Genomic DNA, 19,924 nt, shown 5'->3' with positions numbered 1-19,924 from the left:
GATTAGATAAAGGGAAGAGAAATACCCACAGATAGTAAAAGAACAGATCAAGTGATCCCATTAGTAGGAGATGTTGAAATTCCAGAGAGATCAAAACGGGCTCCCCCAGTGATTATTGAACTACTGGAAGGGGCACAACCAGTGTCAATTAAACAATATCCACTAAGGCATGAAGCATGAGTAGGAATAGAACCAATAATTACTAAATTTATGAATCAGAGGTTGTTGAGAGAGTGTAGATCTTCCTGCAATACCCCAATTCTACCAGTACGAAAGCCAAATGAAAGTTATTGATTAGTTCAGGACCTGAGGACACTTTACTCACAAAATTACAAAGTGACTGGGTGTGGTTTTCAGTTTTTCATTTTAAAGATGCTCTCTTTTGTCTGCCATTAACTGAAAGCAGTCAGGAAATTTTTGCCTTTGAATGGGAAAACCCCAGAACAGGGAGAAAAAGCCAACTTACATGGATTGTATTGCCGCAAGGATTCAAGACCCATGATATTTGGAAATCAATTAGCCAAGGAACTGGAAGCCTGGACACCACCACTTGGAGAAGGTACATTTCTGCGGTACGTTGATGATCTACTGATGGCAACAAGGACCCATGAAGACTGCAAGAACTGGACTGTAAGTCTTTTAAATTTTCTGGGACGAAGTGGATATAGAGTCTCCCCTGAAAAGGCTCAGCTAGTCCTCCAGAAAGTTACATATCTGGGGTATGAACTGGCAGGAGGGGAGAGAGCCTTGGGAGACAACAGGAGAGAGGCAATTTGTCAAATGCCCAGGCCAACCACAAGCAAAGAACTGAGAACCTTTCTGGGAATGACAGGATGGTGTAGATTATGGATCTACAACTATGGACTCCTTGTGAAACCTTTATACCAACTCCGAAAAGAGACTGGGGGAACTCACCTATGCTGGACACCAGAGACTAATAATGATTTGTAACTCTGAAACGTGAGTTGATGCAAGCTCCAGCACTGGGCATACTGGATGTCATTAACCCTTTTCTGTTGTTCTCACATGAGAGACAAGGACTGGCACTGGGACTTTTGGCACAGAAGCTGGGACCATACAAAAGGCCAGTGGCTTATTTCTCCAAGCAGCTGGACGTGGTCAGCCAAGGATGGCCCGCCTGCCTGCGTGCAGTGGCAGCTGTGATCCTGAACATAGAAGAAGCTCACAAGTTCACATTGGGCCAGCAGAGAACTGTTTTTGTCTCTCACCCAGTGTCAGCAGTGCTCACACAGAAAGGAAATCACTGGTTAACCACATCTCACTTTGTCAAATACCAGGCTGTCCTAGCAGAATCAGAGGATGTGAGTATCCAAGTAACCAACGTTTTAAACCCAGCAGCTTACCTCCAGGGCAAGGCTGCTGAGGAGCGTGTACAGCAGGACTGCATTGAAACCATGGAGGCAGTTTACTCCGGCCGCCCGGACCTAAAGGACTCTCCAGTAGAAAATGCAGGAAAACTGGTTCACCGACGGGAGCAGTTATGTCAAGGATGGTGAGCGGCTCGCTGGGTATGCAGTTACAACTACAGACGCTGTCATTGAGGCAAAACCGTTACCTGTGGGGACATCAGCTCAAAAGGCTGAAATAACAGCCCTAACTGGAGCCTTGGCGTTGGCCGAAGGAAAACCTATCAACATTTGGACTGATTCAAGGTATGCTTTTGGGGTGGTACACGCTCACAGGGCTATCTGGAAAGAAAGAGGTTTATTAACCTCACAGAAGAAAGAAATCAAGCATGCTACTGAAATCATGCAGTTACTGGAAGCAGTGGTAAAACCTTCCAAAGTGGCTATAATGCATTGTAAGGGACACTCCCAGGGTAACACTATCCCTGAACTGAGAAATGCTATGGCAGACAAAACAGCAAAGGCAGTGGCCAGTAGAGTTCAGATCCAAGCCCTAACTCTAATTCCTTCTAGAATCCTTATGGATAAAAAACCCAAACAACAACCAAAAAAAAAAAACAAAAAAAACCAAAAAACCAAGAAAAAACCCCCCATCATACGACACTGATGATTTAAATTAAATCCAAGAAACAAATGAGCACAGATGGGTGGGCTAAAATAAAAGATCTCATTGTAATACTCAGAAAACTGCGAACATTATTTATCCAAAGCGAACATTGCATCAAATCAGCTTAGATGACACTTCTTGGGGGTTTAAAGAGGTATGAGACAAACTTACATCATGGTTACCCAACTTATCCTGGCTTAAACAATTGTTTGGAATAGCTATTTGTGTTATTGCATTCTTACTTACTGTTTGTATCAGTAGTTACTGTTGTATGATGTTATGTACTTGGAATCGCGATGCTTATGCTCAATGACACAAGCATAAACTTAGAAATAAGACAGAGAAGGGTTCTTATTTTAAAGACATGGAAGATTTGTAAAGAATTACAAATAACCAAAGAAAAGGGGGGATTGAATAAGGGGCAGTCAAGAACTAACTCATGGAAGCACAAGTGAACTATTGGGAGACAGCAAATGTTAGTTCAGACAGAAGATGTTAATTACAAAGCCTGAGAAGCCCAATTCACCCTAATCTTGTCAAGATAGAGGGGACAAGGATCATCTCCGAGACTGCTGAATCATTCCTCAAAGGACTACGCATGCCCAGGGAGAAAGGTGAAAAGTTCACTGGGAGGATGACTACTGGTCTTCATCAGAAAGACGCCCGAGGAGGAAGAGGAGAGGCCTTCCTCCAGTGCGACCACCAGGACACACAGCGCATGCCTGGCCCACATGCTAATGACTTCTGAGAATTAATTTGTATAACCACACCTGTCCCGAGGAATGTGATGAATATTCATCATTGAACCCTTCATACTGTGTTGTAGAGAGCACCAGGTGTGTGTGTTTGGAGGAGCGATCCCCACACAGCCGGCGCGCTGAATAAAGCAAATACCCACTTCTGTGACTCTGTCTCTGAAGGGTCTCCTGGCCCAGTTGAGGTGTGATTCACAAGGGACTGAGGGAGCCCCAAAACTCAGGCAAATGCCACAAGGATCTGCTCAGCACCCTGAGCGGGACCCTCCTCCTTGCCGAGCTGAGCAGGCAGAGCTGAACAAACCAACCCCATTTCTCCCGCTTTAATCCAAACGCTGCCTTTTGGGTCCAAGAAGAGGCAAAAGGGTCCTGTGCCCCCCCGGCACTGGGAGGGGGAATGGGGAGGCCCTGGGGTGCTGTGAAGGGCAGTGAGGGACCCCTGGGGGGACTCGATGCCTCCCAGTGATCCCCAATTTCCCCCCAGGGTCACATCACACTCTCGGCGGTGGCACCGGGGTCCTGCTGTCCCTCGTAGGGTCCCGGCAGCTGCGCGTTGGTCACTTGTGGATGCCGAGGGGGGGCAGGGCCGGGGGACACCCGTGGGGGCGCTGACAGAGACAGCGGTTGTGGGGACCTGGGAGGGGGTGACACCCGTGGGGGACGTGTCCCTGTCCCCAGCCCCGTACTCACCCCCCGCCCGCTCGCTGCCCACGCCGTGGGGCTCCAGCAGCTCCCCCTCCTCCGGGGGGGCCCTGCGGGGATAAGGGGGGGCCTGAGGGGGTGTCTGGGGAAGGGGGAAAGGGGAGTCACGGCCGGAGCCCCCCCACTCACCTGTCCTGGGGGTTCCTGGCGGCTGCAAGGAAAAGGGGAGGGGGTGAACGTGGGCACCCCGGGACCCCTGAACCTTCCTGGAACCTCGGCAGCTCCGACCACCCACGGGACCCCCAAATCCCCACTGGAGCCCCGATTCCCACCACACCCCTGATTCCCCACTGGAGACTCCAAGCACCCCTGAACCCCCAGAACCGCAGTACCCCTGAGCCCCCCGGTGCCCAAGAACCCCCTGAGCCCCCAGAACCCCAAGTCCAACAGGGAGGGGCATCCCCAAAACTCCCCCAGGACCCCTGAAAGATCCCCCAACATCCCTGCACGGCCCTCCAGGAACTCCACAAACCCTCCAGGAGCTCCCACTGCCAGCCCAATGTTCCTCAAAGCCCACCCAGGGGTGTCCCTGGAGCCCAACCAAGACCCTCCAGAATCCTCCTCAAGCCCCCAGGACCCCCAGCCGAGGTCACTGTGGGCTCCGTTTCCCCCAGCTCAGGGGCTGTGGCTGCTGCCCCATCGCCCCCCCACTCTGGGGGCTTCCCCTCACTCCAGCACCCCCGTTGGCCCCATTGTCACCCACCCAGGCGCTGCCACCGGTGACAGCCCCTGATGACACCCAGGAGCAGGACCAGGAACAGGAGGCTCCTGCCGATGTTCACAGCCACTGCTGGGGACGGAGGGGGACACATCAGGGTCAGCTGCCATGCCGGGGCTTCTGCACCCTCCAGTAACCCCGAGTGACCCCACCTGTGTTCCAGCGTGCCCGCGGTGTCACCGTCAGTGCCAGCTCGGGGCTGAGCGCCCGGAAGACGCGGTGCCCGTCCTGTCCCAGCTGGTTGGTGGCCACGCACTGGTAGGTGCCGGAATGTCCCACATGGACGTCGCCGAGCTCCAGGAGGGGACCCCGGGCCACCTCGCTGCCGTTGTGCAGCCAGGTGAAGGTGACAGGGGCTGAGCCCACCTGCACCGAGCAGCGCAGGGTCACGGGGTCACCTGCGCGCACCGGCTGTGCCAGGGCACCGGGGCTGATGGTGGCATTGGCCACGGGCACTGCGGGGACACAGACGGGGTTGAGGCCGGGGGGAGGGGCTGGCACCGGGAGAGGGGCGCGGGAGTCAGAGCGGGATGGGTGAGATGTCGCGGATGGGTCATGCCAGGGAGGGGTGAGGAGGCACCGGGAATGGTGTGAGGAAAGCATGGGGGTTCCCAGGCAGGACTGAGGGACCCGTGGCGGCTGCCGGGGCTCCCCGCGCCCATCCCCGCACTCACTGCACACCGTGACGCGGAGCCGGGCGCTGCTCTTCCGCACGGCCCCCGCTCGGAGCGCACCTGGCAGCTGTAATTCCCCCAGTGGGAGACCCCCACGGCGGGCAGCAGGAGCTGCGGGGACCCCTGCGGGCCCCCCACCAACCGCCCATGCCGGTAGAAGAGGTGCAGGAGGGGGGCTCGGGGCCGCAGGGGGCTGGGGGTGCTGAGGCAGCTGAGATTGAGGGGGGACCCCTCGGTGGCTCGGGGAGATCCTCCAGCACCAGCATCGGGGTGAGAGAGGGAAGGAGATGAGGGAGAGAACGTGACCCCGAGGCTGCTGTGAAGGGGCTGTGGGGGTGCTGAGGTGTGGGAGTGTCGGGGTGTCAGGGTGGCGGCTGTGGGGTGCTCACCGTGCACTGTCACTGTCACCGGCGCTGACTCCGTCTCAGTCCACTCCTGTGACAGCTCGGAATACACCCAGCCCCTGCAGCGGTAGCGGCCGCTGTGGTGCAGCCGCAGAGGGGACAGCTCGGTCCCATCGCGGAATCTCTGCAGTTGTTTCTCCTCGCGGTAGAAGGACACCCAGGTCACTGATTTGTCCTGCCAGCCCCGGCAGCGCAGTGTCACCGTGTCCCCCTCCAGCAGCGCCCGCGCCGGCACCTGCAGCACCAGCCGGTCTGGGGGACAGGGGGGTCCGGTCACAGCGCGGGGATCCGTGGGGTCCCGATGGCACCGGGACGCCCCGATTGGGTCACAGCCAGCGCACCTGGGGTCCCCAATTCCAACACGGAGCTCCGCTGGCCCTGGGATGCTCTGGGATGTCCCCGTGTGCAGGGGACGGGCTCTCGTCACACCAGGGGGGTGACCCATGGAGCGGAGCCCACCCAGAGCCCTCGGGGACCCCGCGGGTGCCAGGCTGGGGACACCCAACCCCCCTCACCATTGGAGACGCTCACGGAGGGGCTGCGCCCGGTGCCGGGTCTGTCACACTGGTAGGTGCCACTCTCGGTGACAACGAATCGGTCGGGTCCCTGCAGCCGCCAGCGCTGCCCGTCCTTGTACCAGGTGGTGGCAGCGGCGGTGCCCGAGCCCTGGCAGGTCAGTGTCACCCGGTCCCACAGCACCGGTGGTGTCCAGGGGGGATCCACGAGGAGCTGGGTGGTCTGGGCGCCTGCGGGTGACAGGGGACACCAGCCTGCCAGGGCCAGCGCGGGATGGGGACAGCGGGGCGGGGACGTGGCATCCCCCCGAGGACTCACCAGCGAGGCCGAGGGTCTGGGCTGGAAGGGAGAAGGGACAGGGCTGGCTGGGGGTGGCACCGCGGGGACAGCGGCACCCGGGGCACGGAGTGTGGGGCTGTCCCCAAACTGTCCCCACGGGGTCACCGGAGTGGCACGCAGGTCCCAGGTATGGGAACACTGCGGTTACCCTGGGCTGGCACAGGTCACCCCCACCGGCTCCACGGCCTCTGTCCCCAAGGTCACATCCCCATGGTGCTTGTCCCTTTGTCCCTGTCCCTGCATCCCCGTCCCCCCCATTCCTGTCCCCCACAGCCACCCCACTACTCTGGTCACATTTAAGGGGTCCATGCTCTGCTGGGCTCTGCTGGCCTTGGGGACCTCAGGGCACCCCGCAGACCCCCTCTGCCCCCTCCCCACCGCTCTCTGCCTCACCAGGGCCCATCCCCGGGGCGTCAGGCCCGTGCCCGGGGCACTCACCCCACAGGAGCAGCGCCACCTTCCCGGCCATCCCGGTGTCCCCGGCCACCCGGGCTGGCTGTCACACGCTGCCGGGGCCACCTGTCCCCTGGGTGGCGGCTCTTCGGTCGAAAGGGAAGGAAGTGAGGTCAGGTCTCACTCCTACGTTTTGGTAGCCCTTGGTGGGGGCAGGGTGGGGGCAGGGTGGTGATGGTGGGGCGGTGTTGGGACGTGGTGGGGACACGGTGGGGACATGGTGCTACCAGAATTTGAAGGCCGTGGTGTGTAGGGAGGCAGGGATGGGGTCCCAGGTGAATGGGGGGATCCTGAGGAGGGGGTGCCACCAGGGATGGGGGTCCTGAGGAATGGGGGCTCCCATTGGAGCAGGGACTCGGGGACTCGGGTCCCAGGGGAACGTGGGCTCCAGGGATTTGGGGCCATAGAATCAGGGTCCCGATGGGATGGGGGTCCCAGGTAGGGGGGTTCCAGGGGAAAGGGGGCCCCGTGGGAATGGGGGTCCTGGGGGAATCAAAGTCCTGGGGAAGGGGGGTCTCAGGAGCTGGAGTTACCAGGATGGGGGTCCTTGGGAATGGAGATGCTGGGGAATGGCTGTCCCGGGCTGGGCGTCCCAGGGAGGGGGGACATAAGGAATGGGGGTCCCATGGTCGGGGTTCTCAGAGGAATGGGGGTCCCAGGGATGGGCAGTGGCTGGGTGGGCACGTGGGTCGCAGCTCCTTCACCAGGTGCCTCTGATGTTGGGTGTGAGCTAAAGCCCAGCGCAGCCCCCCCGAGGTGCTCGTGGTTTGGGAGTCACCCCAGGTGGGTTCCGAGGGGCTCTGGGTCTGTGCCCCCCCGCCCCACAGGGGCTTTTTCCTCTCTTCACTTCCTTTTCTTTTCCTTTCTCCCTCAATTTCGCATCCCCCCCGTTCATGGGTCGGCGATCCTGGGGAGCTCCAGAGAAGGGAATGGGTTGGGGGGACCCCGGGGAGTGGGAAAAGGGGGTGCCGGGGGTGCGGGGAGTGGTGGGGGGGCTGTGGGGACGCCCGGGCTGGGACGTGTCACCCCTGGGACAGGATCCCCCCAGGATGTGTCACCCGCAGAACAGGGACCCCCCCCAGGACAGGACCCCTCTGGATGTGCCCCCCCAGGGCAGAACCCGCCCCCGTCTGACTCTCAGCACAAACGGCCTCTTCCTTCTGCTGTCCGAGAGAGAAAGTGAAAGTGTTGGGGGGCACAGCCGGACACCCCCATCCCCCATTGCCCCCCCAAACCTCCCTGCACCCCCTTTTTCCCCTTCTCAGGGTCCCCCCAACCCATTCCCTGCTCAGGAGCTCCCCAGGATCACTGGGTCAGTGGCTCCTGGGGGTGACAGGAAGATGATGGAAAAAGGGAAAGAAATGGAAATGAAGAGAGGAAAAAGCCCCTGTGGGGCGGGGGGGCAGAGACCCAGAGCCCCTCGGAACCCACCTGGGGAGACCCCCAAACCACGAGCACCTCGGGGGGGCTGCGCTGGGCTTTGGCTCACACCCAACATCAGAGGCACCTGGTGAAGGAGCTGCGACCCACGTGCCCACCCAGCCACTGCCCATCCCTGGGACCCCCATTCCTCTGAGAACCCCGACCATGGGACCCCCATTCCTTATGTCCCCCCTCCCTGGGACGCCCAGCCCGGGACAGCCCTTCCCCAGCATCTCCATTCCCAAGGAGCCCCATCCTGGTAACTCTAGCCCCTGAGACCCCCCCTACCCCCACCTCCCCCATTCCCACGGCACCCACATCCCTGGGACCCCCATCCCATCATCCCAAATCCCTGAAGCTCACATGCCCCTGGCAACCCCATTCCATGGGGACCCCCACCATGGGGGCGCCCATTCCAAAGGACCCCCATCCCCTGTGATTCCCCTGGCACCACATCCCTGGCACCTCATTTCCCGGGACACCCATCCTTGGCTCTCTACACCCATTCAGCCTTCAAATTCTGCACAAAACCGTGTCCCCACCCTGTCCCCCCCATGGCCCAAGCAGTCCCCACCCTGCCCCCATCCTCTCTCCACCCTGCACCCACCAAGGGCCACCAACACGTAGGAGTGAGACCTGACCTCGCTTCCTTCCTCTTTGTTCCCAGGAACCGCCACCCAGGGCACAAGTGCCCGCAACAGGGCGTGGCAGCCAGCCCGGGTGGCCGGGGACAGCGGGATGGCCGGGAAGGTGGCGCTGCTCCTGTGGGGTGAGTGCCCCGGGCACGGGCCTGACGCCCCGGGGATGGGCCCTGGTGAGGCAGAGAGCGGTGGGGAGGGGGCAGAGGGGGTCTGCGGGGTGCCCTGAGGTCCCCAAGGCCAGCAGAGCCCGAGCATGGGCATGGAGCCCTTAAATGTCACCAGAGTCGTGGGGTGGCTGTGGGGACAGGAATGGGGGGGACGGGGATACAGGGACAGGGACAAAGGGACAAGCACCATGGGGATGTGACCTTGGGGACAGAGGCCGTGGAGCTGGTGGGGGTGACCTGTGCCAGCCCAGGGTAACCGCAGTGTCCCCATCCCTGGGACCTGCGTGCCACTCCGGTGACCCCGTGGGGACAGTTTGGGGACAGCCCCACACTCCGTGCCCCGGGTGCCGCTGTCCCCGCGCTGCCACCCCCAGCCAGCCCTGTCCCTTCTCCCTTCCAGCCCAGACCCTCGGCCTCGCTGGTGAGTCCTCGGGGGGATGCCACGTCCCCGCCCCGCTGTCCCCATCCCACGCTGGCCCTGGCAGGCTGGTGTCCCCTGTCACCCGCAGGCGCCCAGACCACCCAGCTCCTCGTGCAGCCCCCCTGGACGCCGCCGGTGCTGTGGGACCGGGTGACACTGACCTGCCAGGGCTCGGGCACCGCCGCTGCCACCACCTGGTACAAGGACGGGCAGCGCTGGCGGCTGCAGGGACCCGACCGATTCCGTGTCACCGAGAGTGGCACCTACCAGTGTGACAGACCCGGCACCGGGCGCAGCCCCCCCGTGAGCGTCTCCAATGGTGAGGGGGGTTGGGTGTCCCCAGCCTGGCACCCGCGGGGTCCCCGAGGGCTCTGGGTGGGCTCCGCTCCATGGGTCACCCCCCTGGTGTGACGAGAGCCCGTCCCCTGCACACGGGGACATCCCAGAGCATCCCCGTGCGAGCGGAGCCCCGTGTTGGAATTGGGGACCCCTGGTGCGCTGGGTGTGACCCAATCGGGGCTTCCCGGTGCCATCGGGACCCCACGGATCCCCGCGCTGTGACGGGACCCCCCTGTCCCCCAGACCGGCTGGGGCTGCAGGTGCCGGCGCGGGCGCTGCTGGAGGGGGACACGGTGACACTGCGCTGCCGGAGCCGGCAGGACAAACCGTTGACCTCGGTGTCCTTCTACCGCGAGGAGAAACAACTGCAGAGGTTTCACAATAGGACCGAGCTGTCCCTGTCCCCACTGCAGCTGCACCGCAGCGGCCGCTACCGCTGCAGGGGCTGGGTGAATTCCAGTGTGTCACAGCGGTGGGCGCGTTCAGCGCCGGTGACAGTGACAGTGCACGGTGAGCACCCCACAGCCGCCACCCTGACACCCCGACACTCCCACACCTCAGCACCCCCACAGCCCCTTCACAGCAGCCTCGGGGTCACATCCTCCCCCTCATCTCCTTCCCTCTGTCTTCCCGATGCCGGTTCTGGAGGGTCCCCCCGAGCCCACCGAGGGGTCCCCCCTGAATCTCAGCTGCCTTAGCACCCCTAGCCCCCTGCGGCCCCGAGCCCCCCTCCTGCACCTCTTCTACCGGCACGGGCGGTTGGTGGGGGGCCCGCAGGGGTCCCCGCAGCTCCTGCTGCCCGCCGTGGGGGTCTCCCACTCGGGGAATTACAGCTGCCAGGTGCGCTCCGAGCGGGGGCCGTGCGGAAGAGCAGCGCCCGGCTCCGCGTCACGGTGCGCAGTGAGTGCGGGGATGGGCGCGGGGAGCCCCGACAGCCGCCACGGGTCCCCCACTCCTGCCTGGGAACCCCCATCCTTTCCAGACACCATTCCCGGTGCCTCCTCACCCCTCCCTGGCATGACCCATCCGCGACATCTCACCCATCCCGCTCTGACTCTCGCGTCCCTGCGCCCCTCTCCCGGTACCAGCCCCTCCCCCCGGCCTCAACCCCGTCTGTGTCCCCGCAGTGCCCGTGGCCAATGCCACCATCAGCCCCGGTGCCCTGGCACAGCCGGTGCGCGCAGGTGACCCCGTGACCCTGCGCTGCTCGGTGCAGGTGGGCTCAGCCCCTGTCACCTTCACCTGGCTGCGCAACGGCAGCGAGGTGGCCCGGGGTCCCCTCCTGGAGCTCGGCGACGTCCATGTGGGACATTCCGGCACCTACCAGTGCGTGGCCACCAACCAGCTGGGACAGGACGGGCACCGCGTCTTCCGGGCGCTCAGCCCCGAGCTGGCACTGACGGTGACACCGCGGGCACACTGGGACACAGGTGGGGTCACTCGGGGTTACTGGAGGGTGCAGAAGCCCCGGCATGGCAGCTGACCCTGATGTGTCCCCCTCTGTCCCCAGCAGTGGCTGTGAACATCGGCAGGAGCCTCCTGTTCCTGCTCCTGCTCCTGGGTGTCATCGGGGGCTGTCACTGGTGGCAGCGCCTGGGTGGGTGACAATGGGGCCAACGGGGGTGCTGGAGTGAGGGGAAGCCCCCAGAGTGGGGGGGCGATGGGGCAGCACCCACAGCCCCTGAGCTGGGGGAAACGGAGCCCACAGTGACCTCGGCTGGGAGTCCTGGGGGCTTGAGGATGATTCTGCAGGGTCTTAGTTGGGCTTCAGGGACACCCCTGGGTGGGCTTTGAGGAATATTGGGCTGGCAATGGGAGTTCCTGGAGGGTTTGGGGAGTTCCTGGAGGGCCGTGCAGGGATGTTGGGGGATCTTTCTGGGGTCCTGGGGGAGTTTTAGGGGTGCCCCTCCCTGTTGGACTTGGGGTCGTGGGGGCTCAGGGGGTTCTTGGGCACCGGGGGGCTCAGGGGCACTGCGGTTCTGAGGGTTCAGGGGTGCTTGGAGTGTCCAGGGGGGAATCAGGGGTGCGGTGGGAATTGGGGCTCCAGTGGGGATTTGGGGGTCCCGTGGGTGGTCGGAGCTGCCGAGGTCCCAGGAAGGTTCAGGGGTCCCGGGGTGTCCACGGTCACCCCCTCCCCTTTTCCTTGCAGCCGCCAGGAAGCCCCAGGACAGGTGAGTGGGGGGGCTCCGGCCGTGACTCCCCTTTCCCCCTTCCCCAGACACCCCCTCAGGCCCCCCCTTATCCCCGCAGGGCCCCCCCGGAGGAGGGGGAGCTGCTGGAGCCCCACGGCGTGGGCAGCGAGCGGGCGGGGGGTGAGTACGGGGCTGGGGACAGGGACACGTCCCCCACGGGTGTCACCCCCTCCCAGGTCCCCACAACCGCTGTCTCTGTCAGCGCCCCCACGGGTGTCCCCCGGCCCTGCCCCCCCTCGGCATCCACAAGTGACCAACGCGCAGCTGCCGGGACCCTACGAGGGACAGCAGGACCCCGGTGCCACCGACGAGAGTGTGATGTGACCCTGGGGGGAAATTGGGGATCACTGGGAGGCATCGAGTCCCCCCAGGGGTCCCTCACTGCCCTTCCCAGCACCCCAGAGCCTCCCCATTCCCCCTCCCAGTGCCGGGGGGGCACAGGACCCTTTTGCCTCTTCTTGGACCCAAAAGGCAGCGTTTGGATTAAAGCGGGAGAAATGGGGTTGGTTTGTTCAGCTCTGCCTGCTCAGCTCGGCAAGGAGGAGGGTCCCGCTCAGGGTGCTGAGCAGATCCTTGTGGCATTTGCCTGAGTTTTGGGGCTCCCTCAGTGCCTTGGGCAGAGGCACAAAATGATGCATTGCTGCATTTCCGGGCTGCTTCCCTCGCAGCTGCCCCTGCAGGGGCGCTTTCCAGCCAGCCCTGCTCTGCAAACCATCCAGGCTGGAAGGGTGAGCTGGTCCTAAAAAGTGGACAGGCCCTAAAAAGCTGCGCCAGAGGCAAAAAGTGAGATGCACCTAAAATCTCAGCCAGGCCCAAAAACTGAATTTCCCCCAAAATTGGAACAAGCCCCAAAAACCTGAACCAGTCCCAAAATCTGAACCAGTGGCAAAACCTGAACCAGCCCCAAAAACTGAACTGCCCCAAAAACTGAACTGGACCCAAAAACCGAACCTGCCCCAAAAACCTGAACCCATCCCTAAATTGGAAGAAGCCCCATAACCCAAACTGGACCCAAAAACCTGAACCAGCCCCAAAAACTGAACTGGACCCAAAATCTGAACCAACCCTAAAAAGCTGAACCAGTCCTTAAATGGGAATAAGCCCCATAACCCAAACTGGCCCCAAAAACCTGAATTGGCCCCAAAACCCAAACCAGCCCAAAAAATGGAACCAGTGACAAAAACTGAGCTAGTCCCAAATTCTGAAGCAGCCTCAAAACTTGAACTACCCAAAAAACCTCAACCAGCCCCAAAAACTGAACCAGCCCTAAAAACCTGAACCAGTGACAAAAACTGAAACAACCATCAAACCTCAATCAGCCCCAAAACCTGAAGTAGCCCTAAAACCTCAATTAGCCCCCCAAACCTTAACCGGCCCTAAAAACCTGAACCACCCCCAAAAATCTGAACCAGTCCCAAACCCTGAACCAGTGGCAAAACCTGAACCAGCCTCAAAACTTCAACTACCCAAAAAACCTAAACCAGCCCCAAAAAAATGGATCAGCCCTAAAAATCTGAGCCAGCCCCAAAACCCAAACCAGCCCTAAAAACCTGAACCAGTGACAAAAACTGAGCTAGCCCAAAAAAATGAACTGGACTTAAAAACCTAAGCCAGTCCCAAAAACCTGAACCAGCCCTAAAAACCTGAACTGCACCTAAAAACCTGAACCAGTGCCAAAACCCTGAATCAGCCCCAAAATCCTCCTCCCCCTTTCCCTCTCCCAAAAACCCCAAACCTGACTCATCGGGGACACCTTTCAGGACACCGCAGAGGTTCCAAACAGGAAGCGAAGCCGAACAACCCCAAAGAAAATTTGGGGAGGTCAGAACGAGGCTAAATTGGAGCAGGTTGGGTTAATGCAAGCCCTTAATGAGGTGTTGTAATTAGGGCCGGGGATCCTGAAGTTCAGCCGTGCTCCTGAAGCGTCCCCGTGCACAAACACACGGCTCCGCTGCCTCTCGCGGGCATTTTGGGATACAGAGGCAGCACTGGACACATTTTGGGGGTAAAGTAGCCCCGGCTCTGCCCTAAAGGAGCTTTTTTGGCTGCCGGGAAAGTTTTCTGGGACTTTTTTTGGGATTTGTTGAGAGTTGGAGATTGTTCAGTTGCGGGTGTTCCGCGCTCCTTGGCCACACTGCCCATCCCTGATCCCTGAGGTTTTGGGACAGCGCAGTGACAGCCCCGGGTCCCCAAATTCCCCCAGGGCTCGGGCACAGCCTCCCATGAGCTCCCGGACCAGGTTTTTGGTGATGATTTCGAGGATTTTGGGGTTGTTCCCGAGGGAGGGCAGCGCTTGGGGCGAGGCTGTGACATCCCGAAGGATCGCGATGGGGATGAAGCCCGAGAGCTGTGGGACACGACGGGTTGAGAGACCCCCAAATCCTCCCCAAATCCTCCCCAAATCCTCGCCAAATCCTCCCCAGCCTGGGGTTGGGGTGGGAAGGGGGGGTCAGGGAACGGCGGAGCCTCAGCTCCAGCAGCAGCGCGGGCACCGGGAGATGCCCCCTGTGCCCCGCCCGTGGCCACCGGGGGCTGGCGGGGGGTGGCGGGAGGGGGACCCGGGGACAGCTCCAGGAGCCGGGGACAGCGGGGCCATCCAGCGGCAGCGCTGGGCAGCTCCCAGTGCTCCCAGTCCAGCCTGACTGGGGCTGTCCCTCTGCTGTCCCCAGAGTGCCACCTGCTGAAGGGACACCCGGGCGGCCTCGGGTTCCCGATCCCGGCGTGGCTTCCCCGAGCCCATCCCGGCCGGATCTGCCCCGGCTCTGCGCTGTGCGGGAGCTGATCCCGGGCACGCGCGGCTGCGGGGTTTCCTGGGAATTCTCTTTCCTGCGAATTCGGTTTCCTGGGAATTCTGTTTGGAGCTTTAAATCCTGGCCCCAATCCCATGGCCCGGCACTGCGCCATTTCCCGGGGCCTCGCTCCCAGAAATAGTCCCGAAGTTTGGCTGTGCTGGCCCCTCTGCAGGGGCTCTCCCACAGCCCGGCCCGCAGATCCCAGAGCAGCTTCCCAAATTCGGGCTGTTGGATGGAAGGGTTTGGCACCGAATGCCCCCGAGGTGACGGTGCCAGTCACTGCAGCCACCCCAGAGCCGGGAACTGCTGGGATTAATTAATTAATCCGGGGAATCCAATTAGGAGATTTTGATCCAGGTGCCTCCGAGATAAGAGATCCCAAAGCCGCCCGGGGCTCCTTGTGGGAGCGCAGGGAGATGGCAGCGCTCCCAACCTCCCGCCCCACAAGGCAAACCAGCTTCCCAAAGCAGTTGGGAGTGCAGCTACTCCCATTCCAGCTTTCCTTGCTCGCCTCTGGAAACCCCGAACGGCTTTGGCAAATCCTTTGGGGCAGATTTGTGGCCAGGGAAAACAGGGCTGAGCCCTAAAGCCGCCCTGGCCCGGGAGAGCACCTGGAAGGGGGGAAAGGAGCGGCAGAAGGGGAAGGACATCCCAAAGGCCAGCCCAGGCTGCAAAGTGTCCCCAAGGGCGCGGGGACAGCGGTCCCTGGGCTCTGCCGGGACAGCGCGGGGACGCGCGGGGCTTTTCCTTCCAGAGGCGCGCAGGGGAAGGAGCTGCCGCTCGCTGTTTGTCCCCTCTCGCTGACAGCCGCCCAAGGGCTCGGGGACGTGCGGCGGTGCCGCCCCGTCGCCACGGGCAGCGATCCCGCAGCTGCCGAGCTCCTCGGCCCGAGCTGGAGCCCGGCAGCAGCGGCAGCGCCCCGAGAGCCCCGGCACGGAGCCGGGGCGGCCGGCGGGGGCCCAGCAGCCCAAGCCACGCCAGCGCTGCCCGCTGCTGCCCGGTAGCCGCCGGTGGCCAAAGGCCCGCAGCCGGCGCTCGCCGAGCGGCGCCTGAGCCCCGGAGCCGCTGCGGAGCCTCCGCCGGGCCCGGCCCTGGGGCGGGCGGGCGGCGCCGGGGGGAGGTGCGGGGAGCGTGGCGGGGAGCGGGGAGCCGGGGCAGGAAGGCCCGGCACTGCGGGAGCGGAGTCCTGGGCTCGGCCACTGCCGCAGGTCGCGGCTGCCATCGCGCTGCGAGGGCCGCCACTGTCCCGGGCTGCGGCGAGCGACGGGGCCGATGTGGCCCAAGCGGCTGCGCCAGCGTGGCCGAAGCCACTGTCGCCATCCAGCCGGGGTCACCTCCAGCAGCCCCGGCACGGCCGCGGGCCAGAGGCACGGCTCGATATTTCAGGGGAGCTGCCGAGCAGGGAACGGGACCTGAGGGACCCCCCGCCCCCTGGGCTTTGACTCTCGCAGCTTTAGAGCTGCTGCAAGGTGAGAATTGTGTGGGGGGAAAAGGCGTGGCTGTGGTTTGCTCAGGCCTGCGAGAAGCACAAAAGCCAAGGGGAGCCCAAGCAGTGGCTCTGCGAGCGAGGGCCTTTGATGGTTTGCAGAGCAGGGCTGGCTGGCAAGCGCCCCTGCAGGGGCAGCTGCGAGGGAAGCAGCCCGGAAATGCAGCAATGCATCATTTTGTGCCTCTGCCCAAGGCACTGAGGGAGCCCCAAAACTCAGGCAAATGCCACAAGGATCTGCTCAGCACCCTGAGCGGGACCCTCCTCCTTCCTCCCTTGCCGTGGGCTGACGCTGCCCGGATGCCCCGCACCCACCAAAGCCGCTCTCTCACTGCCCTCCGCAGCCGGACGGGGAGAGAAAGTTTTTAGTAGATGCAGGAAATTGGAGAATCCCGTTCCTTAAAGCAGGAGAGAGTCTAACAAAGAAACACCATTTCTCCCAGTTTCAGCAAAAAGCTGCATTTTGGGCCCAGCAGAAGTCAGTCGGATCCTCCAGTGTCCTCCTGCGCCCTCAGTGTCCCAGCACATTCCCGTAGATGTCACTGGGTGCCCGCGGTCGCCCGTGGGGTCCCGGCAGCTGCGCGTATGTCACTTGGGTATCCTGGGGCGGAGCGGTGCGGGTGGGACCTGCAGGAGACCCTGGCTGTGGCACCTGTGTGACACCCCCCGTGGGTGACGTGTCCCTGTGTGTGTCCCACCCCGTACTCACCCTGCGTCCGCTTCGTCCCCGTGACGTGGGTGTACAGCACCTCCCCCTCCTCCGGGGGGGCCGGGGGCTCCGGGGGAGCCCTGCAGGGATGGGGGGATGTGTGAGAGGGGATGAGAGGTCTTGGGGGCTGGGTAAAAGGGGGGGTTCATGGCTGGAGCCCCCCACTCACCTTTCCTGGTGCTTCCTGGAGGCTGCAAAGGAAAGGGGTGGGGGTGACTGTGGGGTCCCCAAGGCCCTGACCACCCTCGGGAATCCTCAACTCCCACAGGCCTCTCAATTCCCCCCAGGAGCCCCCAGCATTCCTGGAGACCCCCAGAACCCCTGAACCACACCAGTGGCCCATGTCCTGATGCCCCCAGAGCCCCAAGGCTGGCAGGGATGGGCACCCTCCAGACTACCCTAGGATTCCTGTAACAACCCCCAGCATCCCTGCACCACCCTCCAACACCACCCCAAATCATTGAGGACCTCTAGCAAAGGTCACTGGGGTCTCAGCACTGCCCAAGTCAGGGGCTGTGGGTGCAGCCCCATCATCCCCACATTCTCGGTGGCCTCCCAGCTCCCCAGGGCACCCGTTGGCCCCATTGTCACCCACCCAGGCGCTGCCACCGGTGCCAGCCCACAATGACACCCAGGAGCAGGACCAGGAACAGCAGGGACCCGGCAACTCCTGCGGCCACTGCTGGGGACAGAGGGGGACACATCAGGGTCAGCTGCCATGCCGGGGCTTCTGCATCCTCCAGTAACCCCGAGTGACCCCACCTGTGTCCCAGTGTGCCCGTGGTGTCACCGTCAGTGCCAGCTCGGGGCTGAGCGCCCGGAACACGCGGTGCCCGTCCTGTCCCAGCTGGTTGGTGGCCACGCACTGGTAGGTGCCGGAATGTCCCACATGGACGTCGCCGAGCTCCAGGAGGGGACCCCGGGCCACCTCGCGGCCGTTGCGCAGCCAGGTGAAGGTGACAGGGGCTGAGCCCACCTGCACCGAGCAGCGCAGGGTCACGGGGTCACCTGCGCGCACCGGCTGTGCCAGGGCAGCGGGGCTGATGGTGGCATTGGCCACGGGCACTGCGGGGACACAGACGGGGCTGGCACAGGGCCAGGTGGGATGTGGATGTGGTGGGTGGGGTCACCCCATTCCTGAGGTTCTCGCTCACCCAGGACGGTGACATTCAGGGGGACACTCTCGGCCACGCTGTCCCCGTTGCTGGCCCTGCACTGGTAGGGGCCGCTGTCATTGTCCCCAACGTGGCGCAGCTCCAGGCGGGGGCCGGTGCCCAGCGGTGCCCACGAGTCCCCCCGGTGCCAGGAGAAGGACAGGGGACCTGTCCCCGCGGCCACCACGCAGCTCAGCACCAGGCGGTCCCCCAGTGCCACCTGTGCCCCGGGGGGCTGCGCCGACACGGACACCCCCGAGAGCGGGACCCCTGCGGAAAGGGGACACCAGGGGACAGTGAAGGACCTGGGGAGGGTGGGGGAGGGGCAGAGGGAGTCCTGTGAGGAAGAGGGGGCACGGAGCCTGGGAGTGGCTTGGAAAGGGCAGGAATGGAGCCCAAGGAAGGATGGGGGGGTTGGGGAGGAAACACCTGGAGAGGAATGGGGGGGACTCCAGGGAGGGGTAGGGATCCAGAAGAGGATGGTGGGATCTGGGGAGCAGGAGGGAGCTCAGAGAGGGCAGGAGGGGGGAGGAGGCGATGGATGGGGGGACCTGGGGAAGGAAGTGGGAAGGGATGAGAGGACACTGGGCAGGGGTCATGGAGGGCTGGGTGTCCCCAGGCAGGACTGGGGGACCCGTGGCGGCTGTCGGGGCTCCCCGCGCCCATCCCCGCACTCACTGCGCACCGGGACGCGGAGCCGGGCGCTGCTCTTCCGCACGGCCCCCGCTCGGAGCGCACCTGGCAGCTGTAATTCCCCGAGTGGGAGACCCCCACGGCGGGCAGCAGGAGCTGCGGGGACCCCTGCGGGCCCCCCACCAACCGCCCGTGCCGGTAGAAGAGGTGCAGGAGGGGGGCTCGGGGCCTTAGGGGGCTGGGGGTGCTGAGGCAGCTGAGATTCAGGGGGGACCCCTCGGTGGGCTCGGGGGGACCCTCCAGCACCAACAGCGGGATGAGATAGAGGGAAGGAGATGAGGGGGAGGACGTGACGCCGAGGCTGCTGTGAAGGGGCTGTGGGGGTGCTGAGGTGTGGGGGTGTCGGGGTATCAGGGTGGCGGCTGTGGGGTGCTCACCGTGCACTGTCACTGTCACCGGCGACGACTCCGACTCAATCCACTGTGACACCTCGTAATACACCCAGCCCCTGCAGCGGTAGCGGCCGCTGTGGTGCAGCCGCAGAGGGGACAGGGACAGCTCGGTCCCATCGCGGAACAGCTGCAGTTGTTTCTCCTCGCGGTAGAAGGACACCGAGGTCACCGGTTTGTCCTGCCAGCCCCGGCAGCGCAGTGTCACCGTGTCCCCCTCCAGCAGCGCCCGTGCCGGCACCTGCAGCGCTAGAAGGGCTGGGGGACAGGGGGGTCCGGTAACACCGCGGGGATCCGTGGGGTCCCGATGGCACCGGGACGCCCCGATTGGGTCACAGCCAGCGCACCTGGGGTCCCCAATTCCAACACGGGGCTCCGCTTGCCCTGGGATGCTCTGGGATGTCCTCGTGTGCAGGGGACGGGCTCTCGTCACACCAGGGGGTTGACCCATGGAGCGGAGCCCACCCAGAGCCCTCGGGGACCCCGCGGGTGCCAGGCTGGGGACACCCAACCCCCCTCACCATCGGAGACGCTCACGGTGGGGCTGCGCCCGGTGCCAGGTCTCTCACACTGGTAGGTGCCACTCTCGGTGACAACGAATCGGTCGGGTCCCTGCAGCCGCCAGCGCTGCCCGTCCTTGTACCAGGTGGTGGCAGCGGCGGTGCCCGAGCCCTGGCAGGTCAGTGTCACCCGGTCCCACAGCACCGGCGGCGTCCAGGGGGGCTGCACGAGGAGCTGGGTGGTCTGGGCGCCTGCGGGTGACAGGGGACACCAGCCTGCCAGGGCCAGCGCGGGATGGGGACAGGGGGCGGGGACGTGGCATCCCCCCGAGGACTCACCAGCGAGGCCGAGGGTCTGGGCTGGAAGGGAGAAGGGACAGGGCTGGGTGGGGGTGGCAGCGCGGGGACAGCGGCACCCGGGGCA

General features: G+C 63.2%; 1 protein-coding gene and 1 pseudogene across 2 annotated transcripts in view; one reads left to right on the top strand and one right to left on the bottom strand.

Annotated features, from left to right (window-relative positions):
* Nucleotides 1–3,275: 3,275 nt before the first annotated feature.
* LOC309583077 (low affinity immunoglobulin gamma Fc region receptor III-like) lies at nt 3,276–6,105 on the bottom strand (the record flags this gene model as incomplete). The annotated part of the gene is given in 7 exon segments (XM_082298593.1): nt 3,276–3,397; nt 3,480–3,541; nt 3,621–3,642; nt 4,195–4,281; nt 5,273–5,539; nt 5,803–6,078; nt 6,081–6,105. Coding segments are annotated over 7 exon segments (861 nt in total).
* Nucleotides 6,106–9,262: 3,157 nt separating this feature from the next.
* LOC309583076 (low affinity immunoglobulin gamma Fc region receptor II-like) overlaps nt 9,263–19,924 on the top strand; it is a 158,548-nt pseudogene continuing 147,886 nt past the window's right edge. The window contains exons 1-2 of the transcript in view: nt 9,263–9,565; nt 9,829–10,095. The product of the transcript in view is annotated as a low affinity immunoglobulin gamma Fc region receptor II-like (transcript). The remainder of the gene's footprint in view (nt 9,566–9,828; nt 10,096–19,924) is intronic.

This window comes from Coloeus monedula (genome assembly GCF_965178545.1).
Source record: "Coloeus monedula genome assembly, chromosome: 29".
NCBI lineage: Eukaryota > Metazoa > Chordata > Aves > Passeriformes > Corvidae > Coloeus > Coloeus monedula.
The sequence above is the reverse complement of the archived record's forward strand: the minus strand, read 5'-3'. Positions and strand labels throughout refer to the sequence as shown.